We start from the raw sequence: 15554 nt of genomic DNA, 5'->3' as shown, positions 1-15554 counted from the left end.
AAAAAATAATGATGAGGCGTTAAACTAAAATGTGGAAAGGGACTAAAATGATTTATTAAAAAAAAATGTATACTTAGTTACCCATAGAAAGTGGAAAAAGGAAATAATAGTAATTTAGACAGTGTGTGACTTAATAAAAAAAACAAAGAAAAGAAAGTTAAAAGAAAATTTGAAATTAATTTGGATTTCAAGCAAAAGACGTCCCGCCTCTGTGTGGTAGAAGGAAAGAAGCATTGGCGTTGATCTTACGCTCAAAATCCCCAATTTCAAAAACCCTAATTCTCTCTCTTCCTCTCTCTCTCTCTCACTTATCATCTCCATCCTTTTTCCCTCTACATTCGCAATTTCTAATCCGGATCCTTCGCGTTTCAATCCGCCGCACCATTCTCTTCTCCTTCTTCTTCGCATTCTCGTTCGTTTTCCTACTCAGTTTTTGAACACAATGAGGAAAGGTACTAAAAGAAAAGCAGCTAGAAAGGAAGAGGATAAACCTGCGGAACCTAAGCCCGACAAAGCCCCATCTCGTGCCAAGCGGACTAAGCTCCCCAAACCCGAATCCGAACCCGAGTATTTTGAGGATAAGCGTAACATGGTATTCTATATTCTGCTGTTCTTACTGCAAGATTTTGTGTTGCAGTCTCTTTTGAGTCTTTAGCTAGTTTTGGTTGTCATTTTGTTGGGGTTTCTTTAATTTCTTAAATGGGTCTTGAGTTCCCAATGTTATGAATTATTCGATTCTCCATTTTTTTTCATTTTTCTTTTTAGTGGGAAATTGAGCAGGGGATAATGTTGGTTGTGTCTAAGTACTGTAATGGATCTTTGTAGGTGGCAAATTGTTTGTTGGGATAGTTTCATTTGCTCTTCTGGGTTTCTTGAATGATACAGTGTTAGAAAGTACGAGCTTCAATAAACTTTTGTATTTTGCTTTGTTAATGATTTACTTGAACTTGGAAATGAAGTTTGTTTGTTTTTTTAAAAATGTTTTTAGCAAGCTTTTGGACCCAGATGGTTGTTTTCAGTAGTTTTGACGTTACCTGCATTGGTGTTCTTTTTGGAAAATTCGACTGTTTGTGGTTTGCGAATTAATATTTTCTCTTGATTTACGAATAGCAATTACTGAATGCAGGAAGATTTGTGGAAAGCAGCATTTCCTGTTGGGACAGAGGTCTGGTGTAAACAACGGTGCTTGTATCTTCTTGTCAGAAGTCTCATTGTTCGGTTGCTTATACGTTTATGTGTTTTTTTTTATTTCAGTGGGATCAATTGGACTCGGTTTATCAATTCAACTGGAATTTCTCAAATCTGGAAGTGAGTTTGATAATCTCTCACAGTCCAATAGTGTTTTTTTTCCCTTTTTCGGTGAATTTACTATAATAGGTGATATAACATTTGCAATTATTGTCAGGATGCATTTGAAGAGGGAGGAAAGTTGTATGGCGAGAAGGTTTATCTATTTGGTTGTACAGAGCGTAAGTAGCTTAGCTTGACTAAGAATCTTATTTTATATGTTACAAATATATACAAGATAACTTTATCAAGGTCTACTATGTTGTTCCAACCCCATTCAAAAGTTCTCTCATTACCTTTTTTTTTTTTGTAGTCTATTTATGTTGATTACTGTTTTGTGCAGCTCAATTGGTTCCTTTCAAGGGAGAAAATAAAGTTATATGCATACCTGTTGTGGTGGCTGTAAGTCATTATATTTCTATTAATATTTTTATGGTGTCGGTTGTTTATTATTTTTATACATAATCCATACGCGAATGCTTCTTGAAATGTATAGTTAGTGGGGTTTTGATCTAGATGGCAAGAAGGCCTTGGAACTTTTGCCTTTCCATATGTCCTTTTATCTTTTCATATATTTAGATGGCAGGATTAATACTGAGATTTCCTAGAAAATACTTATCGTTTCCTTTATGCAATGTCTCTTGCCTTTTGCCCTCTGTCATGTCAAGTTATAGTTTCTGATAGTAGCCATGTTAATTCACCAACAACCGTAGAACAAATAAAATACCAAACTGAAAGAAATTATCAATTAATTTTTACTTTTCTCAGTTGTTACATCCGCCGTACTGCCATGGAATTTAAATCGTACAGCTATTTGTTTTATGGTTCTACAGGTTGCATCTCCTTTCCCACCTTCTGATAAAATTGGCATCAATTCTGTTCAAAGAGAGGCTGAAGAGATAATTCCCATGAAGCAGATGAAAATGGACTGGGTTCCTTATATTCCCCTGGAGAAGAGGTCTTAATTTGTGATTTTTCATAGCATCTTTTAGATTCTAAATAAGTTTTATTATTGATCATGCTATCTAATTCTTCTTCAGAGATAGAAGAGTTGATAAATTGAAATCTCAAATATTCATCCTCAGCTGCACTCAGAGAAGGTACTAATATGACTACGAGCATGACTCTCCACTTCTTTTTCGATGTAGTTATTATTTTTTGAAATACTACTTCAACAAAAGTTTGTTTATTACTAACCTTCAATTGTTTTTCTTTACAAATGACCTGATGCTTGTGTAAATATTTTTGCAGAGCTGCTTTGAAGCATTTAAAAATAGATCGTCTCAAGAAATATGAGTATTGCTTACCCTGTAAGTTCTTCAACCATTTGGTTGCTAATTTCATGATTGATATTTTTGTTGCATGAGAGGGGAAGAGCTGAAAGTTTTTGCGAAGAGAAAATGAAATATCTCCTTGATTAGAAAAAATTATCTCTAACTGTAATTTTCTACCCAGGCATTCTACTGATTTTTAATGCCATCTAGATAATCTGACTAATGGTTATCATTTAAGTCTATATAAGTTTGTCATATACATACCTCATGCTTTTTTTTCTTCCTTTTCTGGCAGACTTTTACCAACCCTTTAAGGATGATGAATTTGAACAAAGCACTGAGGTTCCAATTATTTTCCCAGTAGACCCAAAGCCAGTAAGCTTTTAATCCATGCTGTTTTTTAAAAAAGGCTCATGAATGCATAGTATGTAGGGAATAGATTAGTTGAGCATGAGCATCTTTTTCACAATCTGAAATATATATGCTCATATTTTCAGATTTTGATGCCCATTTGGATTAGGATGATCATGCAAGAGTACTGCAAAATCTATATGTAAGTTTAACATTTTTGTTATCTGCAGGTTTTCTGTGAATTTGATTGGGAATTTGATGAACTCGAGGTACAAGTTATTAATTCAAATGACTGTCTTAATTATTACCTTTTAATAGCATAGGTTGCCGATCGTTTCTGAAAGTTCTCTTTCACTGGAAATTTCCCTAGAGTTTTATCTTTATGCTTTTTTTTTCATGTGTCTTCAGGAGTTCACGGATAAGTTGATTGAGGAAGAAGAATTATCTGAAAGTCAAAAGGATGCCTTCAAGGTAATAGTTTGTCTAGTGTTGTAGCCACGTTACTGTTATTTATCTTTATAAAAGCTTACCTGATGACAGTTCTCGATTTTTAGGATTTTGTAAGGGAGAAAGTTAGAGAGGCCAAGAAAGCTAATAGAGAGGTAAACGTCGTAGTCATATTGTTGTTATACCTGTTTTGTAATAAAGTTACAATTGCATACATATCTTATTCAGTTTTCCTTCAGGCTAGGGAAGCACGGAAAAAGGCCATTGAGGAAATGAGCAATGAAACTAAGGAAGCATTCGAGAAGATGAAATTTTACAAGTTCTACCCTGTACAAACACCTGATTCACCCGATATATCCAATGTTAAGGTAAGATTAACTCTGCTTTAAGCCTCTCGGCTAATGACAAGTGAGAAGTTCGATCTTGAACTGCATCTTTTTATAAACCTCATTTCAATTTATGAACAATGCTACAAACTACCAACTATTACAAAATATTAGAGAGCTTCTCATCCTTTCCAAACCTGAACTTAAGGAATATGATTTTTGAAGCTCACTCCTTATCAGCTGACATTCTCTAAGTACTCTTTCTAGCTCATGCATGGCATATATTGTATGCCTATAGCTATGAATTATTTACCTCTTTAACCAGTAATCCAGTTGCTTTCCCTTCATACTCATTTAAGCTAATACACATTTACAACCGAGCATGGTTGACCTATTGGTCAATAAATATCAATGAAAATTGTAAATGACTAAAAAAAGGAAAGAGTTAAAGCCATAAATTCCAATATTTTAATGATACATTCTCAACAATCTCAATAAGTAATTTCCTCTCACATGGTTTTGCCCTCATTTTGCAATGTACGCTAACATTTAGGGCTTTCCAGGCTCCATTTATAAATAGGTACTACGGAAAGGCTCATGAAGTTCTGTGATATCTCATACCATGGCTAGCACAAGATAGAAATTGTTACGAAGCTCCACTTCGTTCCACATCTTGCTCAACATTCGAAGGTATTGCTTCTGTTATGCCAAAACTGAGACGCCAATGCCTATTGACTTCTTTTATTGATCTAGCAAGAAAAAATGACGGGATCTTGAGCAATACCCTCCAAACTCTTTAGGTAGGCTGCTGTACTATTTAGGATCACGCTTTGTGTCTTCAATCGTTTTTTCGTTCTTTTCTTAAATTCTTAATGCCGTTACCAGAAAAAAAGGACTTAGAATCTCACTCACCTCTTAGTTGGAATATCTTGGTGTAATTTTGTTAATTATTCCATCATTTCAGTTTTGTATAACCATAGTCTGAGTTCTACAACCTCCAAGAACAGACGTGTTCACTGCATTGGTTTTTGAAGGATATATATATAAATATATATATACATTGTTTACAACCTCCAAGAATAAATTCTTCTATTAGTTTGTGTTTGTTTTCTTTGTTTCCTTCCTTACAACCAAAAAGCTATCGTTACTTAATATCTTATGCCCTTTTATTCGCTTGTATACTTAGATCGTAGGATTGATTGTAGTGTTCTATTTATCAAATTAGTTTTAGTGTTCCCTTACAAATATTAATTTGGTGGTCTATGTTACTCCTTAAACGTCCAAAAGCATATATTATTAACATTTTTCTCTTAGCTTCAACGTCAAGCATTGATATGGCGTTTTTTGGTAGCCTCAGTTTACCCACTTCAAGTTTTTGAAACTCTTATACAAGAGTTACTAATGATGAAGAGCATCCTCATTTATATAGTACACTTGTATAAATAGAGGACAATTGCAGTAGCATCACTTTTTTAGAATACATCATTAAGTGTAGAAATATTTTTGTAGAATTGTAAATAAACTGTGATTATTTATAGACTTGTATTAGCGGAAGTGATATGGTCATATTGATGATAGATTCTATGAAATAGATTTAAATTTTGCTATTTATAATTTCTTTTTGCTTTGTGCTATATTTATAAATGTTTCTATGCTGTGTTCCTTTTGCAAACATTTCAATTTTCTCAATATCTAAATACATGCTAGAAGATATCACCCCTTTTCGATCATAATATTCAACCAATTGATTATAAGTGAAGGACAACACAACATGATAATTTTCTGATTGTATAAAAAGCAAGGACTTGCTATAAGTAGATGAAAGCTGCGGCAATCTTTTTGAATGATTCTAGTTTAGTTCAATAGTCTATGGGAATTGAAGTGTTCAACTTTGAGAGATAAGTAGTATCATTCACGAGTTACATTCATGTTTGACATCAATATTATACAATACTTCATTAAAATTTACCCTTACCTATGTTTGACATTCAATTGCATGAAAATAATTTTATTTTATTTTCATTATTTTAGAGTGATATTACAAGTCAAATAATGATTGATGTTTTGATTGGTTAAGCAAACAATTATAAATGTATGAGATTAAACATAATAAAATATTTTCTAACCAGAAAAAGAAAAAAAAAAGAAGAGAATTAGAATGTGGTCAAACTACCATATATTCCCATAATTGATAACAAGAAAACTTAAGCAAAAACCAAGTAAGTACCTTGAGACCAAGAAATTAAATGTGATTTAGAATAAAGTCAAATAGCATAATATATTGTGACAAATGCCACTCTTACTTTAAAGTATTCATTCTAGATTCAAATCCCACGTCCCATCACTTTTATAACCAAAAGAAAAAAAAAGAAAAGAAAAACATAAAATAAAAAGAAATCACTCTCTTCCTCTCTAAATACCATACACTAACTCATAAAAATGTATTAAACTACGGTAAAATCCTCCTTAATTTAATCTAAAAGTAAGATCGAAATTTAATCCCAAAAATAAAAAAGAAAGAAAGAAAAAACCAATCTTTTTTCCCCCTCTTTAGCCTTTGAAGTTCATGTTTAGAATATATATCTATATGAGTTAAAATAGTGACTATAATTTGAAGTTTAGAGTTTAAAACTTTATTTATGAATTTTTTTACTACTATTTATGAAGTTTTATAAACTTAATTCTAATTTTGTATATTAAAATTTGTAATCACCAACCGGAGCTCTGTTGAAGATGAGCCGCCATGGCTCGAGCTCGATTTCCTTCTCCATTTTCATGAACTCCATTTATATTGAAACCCCTCAAATTTTCCCCAAATCCAACGCCATCGATTATGTTGAAACTCTTCTGATTTCCCTGATTTTGAATTTGATTCCCCAATGAATAAAACCCAGAATTGAAATTCTGAAAATCCATCACCGAATTCGCCGATTTCCCTCCAATAATGTGTTCAGCGGCGGATTTTGGCGGAGACAAAGAAGGATCCTCTTGTCTAGCTAAAGAATGTTTTTCTTCCTCTGTTTCTCTGTATTTGTTGAGATAAATCTTCAAAGGGCCAACGTAATTCTCGAACCCTAAAGTAGTCATAGCCCACAGCAAATCGTCTCCGTTGATCGTCTTCCGTTTTTCCCTTTGACACTTGTCGGAGGCTTCCCCGGTGATGAAGCTGATGAACTCCGACACACATTCTTGGACTGTTTCTTTAGCTTCTTTCGAGATTTTCGCGTTAGCCGGAAGAGATTTCTTCATGATTCGGCTCACGTTTGCGATCGGAAGGAACCTGTCTTGTTCTTTTGTTGAGCTGTCGGAGATGTTGCCGGAGGTGGGACTGCCAACGGGGCTGACGACAGCGGTGGTGGCCATGAAGTTACGTTTCTGGCCGCTCATGGCGAATGGCGGATGGGTTTGGCCGGGGAGGGTGATGGAGGAGCGGAATTCCGGTGGGGGGATTGGTGGTGGTGGTGGAAAGTGGGTTTGTGTTGGGGAATTTAAAGGAGAAGAGATGAGAAATTAAATTAAAGAGGAAAGGCGGTTTGATTTTGACAGAAAAATGGGAAAAGAGAGAAATATAAATAAATATAAATAAATAGAGTAAGATAAAATGAAATAAATTATTGGTGATTAGAATAATGGCAAAGAATGGTCTTCCAAGAGGTGGAATCTTAAGCATACATTTTTTTGAGTTTGAGGCAAATTTTAATGTGATTTGTACCCTTTTATTCTTTACTTCAACAGATATAAGACTTCCAATTCATTGCACTTTTTAACCTTAACCATTAACATTTTTACTCAATTTATGATTATGTATAATAAACACTTTAAATGAATTACAAACACACTATTATTTTCTACATGGAACCAATAATACTATCTCTCTATATTGATAATACTTACAAATGTTTTTGTATTGTACTATATTTGCAACTATTATAGTCTTGAAGAGGTATTTAGTTAAATACATATTTCTTTAATAAACTAAGGTATTGTTTAGTGGAGTATTATTTATTTAATTATTTTGGGTTTTATAAAAAAAGGAAAAAAGATGTAAAGTTAGAATGAGGAGTTTCTATTATTAGTGAAGTAGTAGTAGTAGTTAGGACATCTTTATTCCTTTCAAGTGATAGTATGTTGCAGAATTCCATTCTTTATATTTGTGATGTCTATCTATAAAAAGGGTACCAAATTAATGGACTCATTTTAAAATATATATAACTTCCTTTTTCAAATAAAAAAAAAAAAAGAAAGAAGAAAACTTAGGTTATATCAACCATATGATTTTTGAAAATTAATAGCAATGATTAATTTATATATTTTTTTTTATAAAAAATGAATTTAATTGGTAAATTTGAAATGTTTTTTTTCCTCTCCAATGAAGAAGAATTAATTTGAATAACGAGAAGAACCGATCCAATTTTTTTAGTAACATAAATTTTAAAATTTAAATAATTGTGGAATGAGATTTTTCACGATTTTAAAATTAATAAAAATGAACATGAATGCATGCTTTAATTATTAAAATCTACATTTTTCTAACGTTATGGTTTGGGTCAAGAACTTGGTTGAAATGGCTTTTCAAACATAAACTATTTTTAAGTAATTACAAAATTATTTCAAACAAATTCTAAATTTTTAATTTTTGAAGCGTTATAAGTTGTGAGTATGTAAGATTTAAAGATAAATACATAATGTCACATTCGGTGGCATATATACTTTCAATTTCTGATCTTAGAAGCTGTTTTTAGTGTATAAAATTAGGCGAAAAGAGATTTATATGATAAAGATTTATTTTCAAATAATTAATAGTGAATTAATTAACTAATTAAGAGAAGTCATTTAAATGACAAATGAAATAAGATAATGTAAAAGGTGGAATAATAAAAAGGTTTTTCTTTTGACTAAACTTTCATCTATGCATGTCCATTTCTCCTTTATCTCTTCCAAATTCCAACCCCATTTCTTTTCACTTTTCAATAACGTTTAGAAGATGTAACGCTATTATACCCATTCATTTCGAAAAATAGTTTGATGTATTTCGAACTATACCTATTTTTTACTTTTTTATACCGTAGTACTTCAATCAAATGTCAATCATAAAATAGTAAATAGTAAATGCTTACGTATCTTAATTTTTCCTTCAAAAATTGGAAGCAACGGATTAAAATAAATGCAAACTAGACTTATCTTGACTTAATCTAATTACCACAATCTCTCTATGGTAAGTTCTATCGAATCATAGGTATGTCACATCAATATTTAAGTAATAGTATTCATTCACGAGACTAAAGAATGTTTAATTATATATAATTGAAGTTTATTAGGATTTTGGACATATTTGGAATGATTCAAACATTTGAATAACCACATCAACATAATTACTCAATTAGTGTAGACATATAGTATCAAATCAAGATGTTAAAAGTATGAATCTCCCAACTCTATGATTATTTAAATACTTTCTTTTTTCTTTTTTCTCTAGATCAATGTGTGGACCTTAATTAATATTTAATATCATCAACGGTTTGACACGACCTTCTTCTCTAGAGGTTGAAGTTCAATCTCGTAGATGCGTTGTACTAAAAAATGAAAGAGTAGAAAGGATGTGAGTGAGTGTATCCATATGTGTGTGTGTGTGAGATTTGGTTTAATTAAAAGAGAAATGTCAAAGGGATTATTCACTTTATGAGTTTAGGTGACAAATTTGATGGATCTAAATGGTTCATCCAAATTGGTGGGGGCCGAAAATTCTTATATTCAACATATAAAAAATGGTTCTCTTAGCTTTGATTTATTGGAGATTATTTATACACGAAAGGTTTGAAATGACCATTCCTCTTTTTATCATTATATCTAACTTTCTTTCACGTTATTATTTTAGGTATTTTGTTATGCAGATTTCTGTTATTTTTTGGACTGTTTTCTTAGAGAAGGAATCAACCCCATTTAAGGTAGGTTTAATGGGATAAAATTCAAAGGATATATATATATATATATATACACACATACATATATATATATATATATCAATGAAAAAAGAGAAATTCTTAATTGTATTATTTATTCATTTTGAAGTTTTAACTTAGCATTTTAAAAAGAATTAATGAGGTTAAAATATATGAAATAGAATTGCAAATCTCAAACTTAATTATATATTTATTTTATATATATAAATATATAATATAAATTCATACAAACAATCAAATCTCAAACCTAATTATATATTTATTTTGTATATAATATATAATATATAATTTCCATAACATATATTAATATATTTATAGGGTCTTTCTTCCACTAGATTAAAATTCAAACATATTTTAAAAAATAGAGAAATTGACAAACTATTTATACTATGTAGAACAAAAAAAAATCAAATAATCAAATAAATATTTTGTTAAATATGGAAAACTTTACTAAAATTTATATAATTGAAAGTGCTACTAAAATTATATATATTTTAATCTTTTCCTCTTGAAAAAACAAATAAAATAATCTTTAAATTTTCATTTAACATGTAATTGAATGGGATATTCGTATCTATTTAATCTTTATTATTACTTTTATTTTTATAAAGAAAACACTTTACAATTTACATTAGGTTTTGTTTTGTTAAGCTAAGTTTGTCTCGATCTTTAGATTTGGCCAAAATAATATCTTAAAGACAATTTTTTTATAATTGAGTTTGATGTTAACCGATAAGACATTGTATTTGTTTCTTAGAGATGTATGCTCTTGTTAGGGTAATTGATCTCATAGGAGATCTTAATAGGTCACAAAGTTTAACTGGAACTATCATTTTAGTGTTGGAAATAAGATAAGACATGAAGTGTTTGGAAAGTAGCATGATGTATTCTTATATTATTTAAGAAGAATGTAATCATTAATTTATAGTATACGATGGTGTATACTTTAAATACAATAAAAAAGAACAAAATGTATTATTTATTTATTAAAGAAAGGGGATGTAAAAGGAACCTTATGGTTTGAGAAATGTTGAGAGAATTGAAATAATGAGTGTACTTAAAAATACTTACATGCTAATTCTGTCCTTTTGGAGACATTGGTATATTTTAGAAAAGCTTTTGGTTTACTAATTATATTATATACCAAATGTTTCCTACACAAAAAATATATATATACACAATAAAAATTATATTATACCAAATGTTTCCTCATAAAATTATATATAATACAAAATGGAAATGGAATAGTATAATCAACTTTGTACGGACCAAAAAAGGAGGATACAAATTAAAGATCACCAAACACTCACCCAATTACTTCTACTTCACTTTTCTCTCTTTTCTCTTTTCCCTTTTTCTTTTTCTAAATTTTATTTTATATTACTGTGACAAATTAATAAATAATATATCTAAAATTTATTTAATTACATATAAAAAAAACATACAATAGCTACTAATAAAGTTGGATGATTAAAATAAAAGCTACCTAATTTTTTGTGATTATTATACTTTAGTTCTCAAGATTCTTTTTGGACCTTTGTGCTTTAGTCCTAATTTCGCCTCTTAAATGTCCTATTTTTCATTATAGTTTCTATATTATTTAAAAACATTCCAATTCTTAGTTAAAATTTACGTCTTAGTTTAAATGCGGATAAAAAAAAAAAAAAACTCAATTTAAAACCTAACACTTTTATAAGTATTTGAATTTTTATTTTTGATTTTGAAAAAATTAAACATTTTTTTTTACATTTTCTTACGTTTGATATCACATGAATCTAAATAGTTACCAATACAATAAAATTTTGAAAGTATAAATCTAAAAATTGAAATGTAGGTTGAATTTAAACTTTAAAAAGTTATAAGGTATAATTTAAATCTAAAACGTACTACTAAATTTTAAACATATAAAAAACTTTGATAGGTGATAAATAGAGATTATAATAATCACGTTGACAAGTAATTCAAGCTCATTATTATATATATATATATATTTAATTATTGTAAATATAGGACATTTAAATAAGTAAATCAATAGAATTTCTTAAAAATAATTAGTAACATATATACTTTTAAGAAATAAAAGCCATGTCAACTTTAAAAAGTTTTGCCTTATGAATGAAGCATACAAATTATAAGTTTGATAAACATCATTTGAAACTTTTGTACTTGTTTATTCTCTTCTCTAGATTCTTATATACTTAGTTGCTTTAAAGCTCAACTTCACATTTTTAATCTTGAGTAGTTTTATTTAGTTACAATACAAACAAAAATTTAAAACTTCAACACGTTATCGAAGATGGAGGATTTTCCTATTTTCTCTCTCGTAATAGTAGATTTTAGGGGTATACATGGGTTTAACAACCCATTTGAATCTTTCGAGGTAGCCAAACTAACTAGTTCGAAGGCCTTGATACGTCTCCAAACTGGAACCATTAAATATCTATGGTATTTATTACAGGTTTTGAAGGAAGATATCAAATTAATTAGTTTTAAAAACAAAAACATAGAAGAGTTACAAATTCATCCATTTATGTAATTCAAGTTATTGATTTTAAATACTTCTATTCAACATAAGATCTTTACCGTCTCAACAAAAGTAGAAAAATACTCAAATCAAAAACAAAACTAAATCATCCGATTCATTTGAACATTTTATTAAAAAAAAATATCTTTAGTGAATTTTGGTATTGAATAGGGTTGTGACAGATGGCAATATTTAAGCATATCTATTGTACTAATTTAATCATTTAAGTAATTAATACCCAAATTAAACAACCTTTGAATTTGTCTCTTCCTCCCTGTCTCCTTGATTTATTATAATTATACTTTAATGTACAGATTGATGTACTGATTTCCTCCTTTTTTTTTTTCTTTCTTTCTTGTAAACTCATATAATTCTAAATTAAAATTACAAAAGTCAGGGTTGACAAAGGATGGAAAAATTTAAAAGTCAATAATGTGATTAATTAGTATTATAACTAATAATTATATCATCTAAGTTTGACACACACATTGTTTAATGATAAAGTATTACCTAAATAAAGTATATAATAAAAAATTTAATACTAGCAAGCATAATTACTCAACAAATTAAAATAAAAGAAATACACACAATTACAAAAATGAAGTTGTATCAATTCAAACCGTGTAAAGATTAAATTGTCAAGTTTAACGACTAAATTAAATTGTTATTTCTCTTCGTGCGTGTATATAGATAGTATCCCAATTGAACATCGAAAATTTGGAATCACATCATTCAAACAACTCTTTGAAATTTAAAATTGAAATCACAATTTGTAATAGTTATGACCACTCTATATTTAAGATTATATATATATATATATTTAGAGAGAATTCATACTAAAATCTAGGCGTATTTAATTTCAACAATGAATTTCAAAACTATTATTATATATCTATGGCAAGTTTTAAAGTAAGAATAGAAAATTTAAAAAATCGTACATTTGGCAAAGAACTGAAATTTATGTTCCACTATGCAATTTCCATTGCTGAAAATATTAATTGAAAGAAAAAAGGAAACTGATTATATATATATATATATAAAAGAAATTAATTTATTGGTAAAAATGCAACAAATTTTATACATTTATTATAATTTCTTATGCCCATTGGAATAAAGAGGAGAAAATTGCAGGCCTTTCTCTATTTCCATTTTGTTTTGTTTTTTAATTTAATGTTTTTCATGCAAGTTGAAATTAGATATACAAATATCCAAAATAGTCTCTCATTATATAATTTATAAAATTGTGAAAGCTATTTTTACAAGAAAATATGAGAATATATAAAATAATATTCGTCGGATAATTAGTCATCAAATCAATGGCCGTACAATAATGTATATACACACGTATATATTTTAAATACATAAATAAATTGCCGGCTTATTTGGGTAGTGATGGTAACTCATATTTATTTTAAATAATGCCAATTTTAAAAATATTTATAAATATACTAAAATATTGCATACATGGGTTACATATTTAAATACTGATAATCAAATTTTACTATATTTATTTATTTGAGTTGTTTTAAGAAGAATTTTTAAAAATAATAGATTTTATAAAATATTTAGAATCCATACAAAATTTTATCTGATAGTCATTGACATGCTATAGTGATAGAAGACTTTTAGTAATAGAATCCAAAATTTTGCTATAGTTCGTAAATATTTTAATTTATTTTACTATTTTTAAAAATGTTCTTTTTATGAATTGGGTGAAGAAGTTTAGAAATAAGTATTTTGTGATTAATATTTAATTAAATAGTTTAGAGTAACTTAAAAATAGCAAAATATTGAATCTATTTGCCAACTAGAGAAAAATTGATTCAACTCTTCCTCTATTTAAGTTTTTTCGATTTATCTGTTATTAAAAATTCCTAAATTATTCAAATTTAAGATTTTTTTTATGAATTTTTATTTTTAAAAACTGAATCTATTTCATATCAATTTCTCATAGTTTTTTTTTTTCTTTGTAGGGATGATTCTTTCTTGATCACTTTAATGTTTAGCAACGCATCCCTGCAAATCAATAAAACCTAATCATTTGCTTACCTTATAGTTTAACTACAAAATTTTAATGGTAATTGCATGGTGCAATTCTAAAAGATTTCTACAATATGGTTTTGCAGAAGATAATTTGTACAGAATAGTACTAAAAATGATAAAAAATTATAACAACCTGTAAATATTTTGTCAATTTTGTTATTTCTTAATATTTTTATTTAAATTAGAAAACAATATTTTAAAAAAAGAAATACACTAAACCTCCTAACCAATTCATAAATAAATTACTCATAATAAAAAGAGTTGGAATTTGATGCTCACAACGGTAATTTGATCAAGATGATATGAGTTTCCACTGATCACAAGTGAAAACATTAAGAAAATATTTTTTTTGTAATTTTAAATAATTAAGTTTAGAAAAATTTTAAAAAGAAAAGTTCACGTGAATAGAAGAAAATGATAAGTTTTTACCTAGATACTTTAAAGCTTGAAGTAAAATTTTAGTTATTTATTTTGAGGTTAGATTAAAATTTCGTGGGCTGTAAATATATAGTTGGTTAATTCTTCTATTTTTAAAAATCTCCACTTAAAAAATAGTAGTAATTTAATTTAATTTTAATAAATTTATTTATTTTTTAAAAAAACTATAACAAACATGTCTACGTCTTTTTTATAAAAATAAAAGTCTACTTAATCAATCCACTATATCATCATTAGGTCATGTCCCTTTTTGATTAAGAGGTGCTAACCTAAATAAAAGTCGATAATATTAATTAAAAATTAATCTATATAAAGGTATAGATGAGAATATATATATATTTTTCCAAATGTACCCATTCACTAAAAGAATTTTCATTTATTCATTTTTATTGCAATTTTGTTTTTAAATATAAATGTTCTTTCATTTGTTGAAAGACTCCAACTCTCTAATCAAATAATATGTTTCAAATGTTGACATTTTTTAAATAAGTAGACTTCCAAATATAGAAGTTTTGAAGATACACAAAAATGTTGGTAGAAAAAAAAATAAAAAAAGTCTTATATATATATATATAGTAGAAAAAAAGGTTACAAATTTTTTTCAATTTTTGGGCTTTAAATTTGCATTGTTAATTAGAATTAATAAGATATTTAATTTTTAATTAATTTCTAAGATGTAAATGAAAAACCATTTGCATTCCAACTTTTCATATCCTCCGTCTATAATTAATTCAAAATGTAGTTGATAAATGAAAAATCATTTGCATTCCAACTTTTCATATCGTGCATACTTTAAATCTACTAAACTTAAATATAATTAATTCAAAAAGCAGTGGAGGAGGGCGAGTCTTTTATAATTATTTATATTAAAAAAACAAAATTAAAAATGAATTTACCATAAAAC

The 15554-nt window shown here is 28.2% G+C and overlaps 2 protein-coding genes across 3 annotated transcripts; one reads left to right on the top strand and one right to left on the bottom strand.

Annotated features, from left to right (window-relative positions):
• Nucleotides 1-205: 205 nt before the first annotated feature.
• Nucleotides 206-4789, top strand: LOC101209148 (protein HEAT INTOLERANT 4). 2 transcript variants are annotated; one of them, XR_004216363.1, is made up of 14 exons: nt 206-592; nt 1127-1165; nt 1255-1308; nt 1406-1469; nt 1631-1689; nt 2121-2245; nt 2328-2387; nt 2539-2597; nt 2857-2936; nt 3143-3181; nt 3321-3383; nt 3453-3514; nt 3599-3727; nt 4249-4789. XR_004216363.1 is itself a non-coding variant. In XM_031884872.1 (14 exons), exons 1-14 carry the CDS (start codon nt 443-445, stop codon nt 4294-4296), a joined length of 1017 nt encoding a protein of 338 aa, XP_031740732.1. In that variant the 5' UTR covers nt 212-442; the 3' UTR covers nt 4297-4789. The 2 variants fall into 2 exon arrangements, 1 of the variants encoding a protein (XP_031740732.1); XM_031884872.1 differs by having other exon boundaries at nt 212-592; nt 3467-3514.
• A 1401-nt stretch (nt 4790-6190) lies between these two features.
• LOC101214273 (nuclear transcription factor Y subunit B) lies at nt 6191-7217 on the bottom strand. Its single transcript, XM_004149116.3, has one exon. It carries the CDS (start codon nt 7070-7072, stop codon nt 6395-6397), a length of 678 nt encoding a protein of 225 aa, XP_004149164.1. The 5' UTR covers nt 7073-7217; the 3' UTR covers nt 6191-6394.
• Nucleotides 7218-15554: the final 8337 nt, after the last annotated feature.

Source organism: Cucumis sativus, chromosome 4, assembly GCF_000004075.3.
Source record: "Cucumis sativus cultivar 9930 chromosome 4, Cucumber_9930_V3, whole genome shotgun sequence".
In the NCBI taxonomy this organism is placed as follows: domain Eukaryota; kingdom Viridiplantae; phylum Streptophyta; class Magnoliopsida; order Cucurbitales; family Cucurbitaceae; genus Cucumis; species Cucumis sativus.
Note: the sequence above shows the minus strand (reverse complement) of the source record. Positions and strands in the feature narration are given on the sequence as shown.

Coding starts and splice junctions, on each gene's coding strand:
- LOC101209148 (XM_031884872.1), top strand. CDS start 443: ATGAGGAAAGGTACTAAAAGAAAAGCAGCTAGAAAGGAAGAGGATAAA. Junction 1,690..2,120: donor GCATACCTGTTGTGGTGGCT/GTAAGTCATTAT, acceptor ATGGTTCTACAG/GTTGCATCTCCTTTCCCACC. Junction 3,728..4,248: donor CCGATATATCCAATGTTAAG/GTAAGATTAACT, acceptor AGGGCTTTCCAG/GCTCCATTTATAAATAGGTA.
- LOC101214273 (XM_004149116.3), bottom strand. CDS start 7,072: ATGAGCGGCCAGAAACGTAACTTCATGGCCACCACCGCTGTCGTCAGC.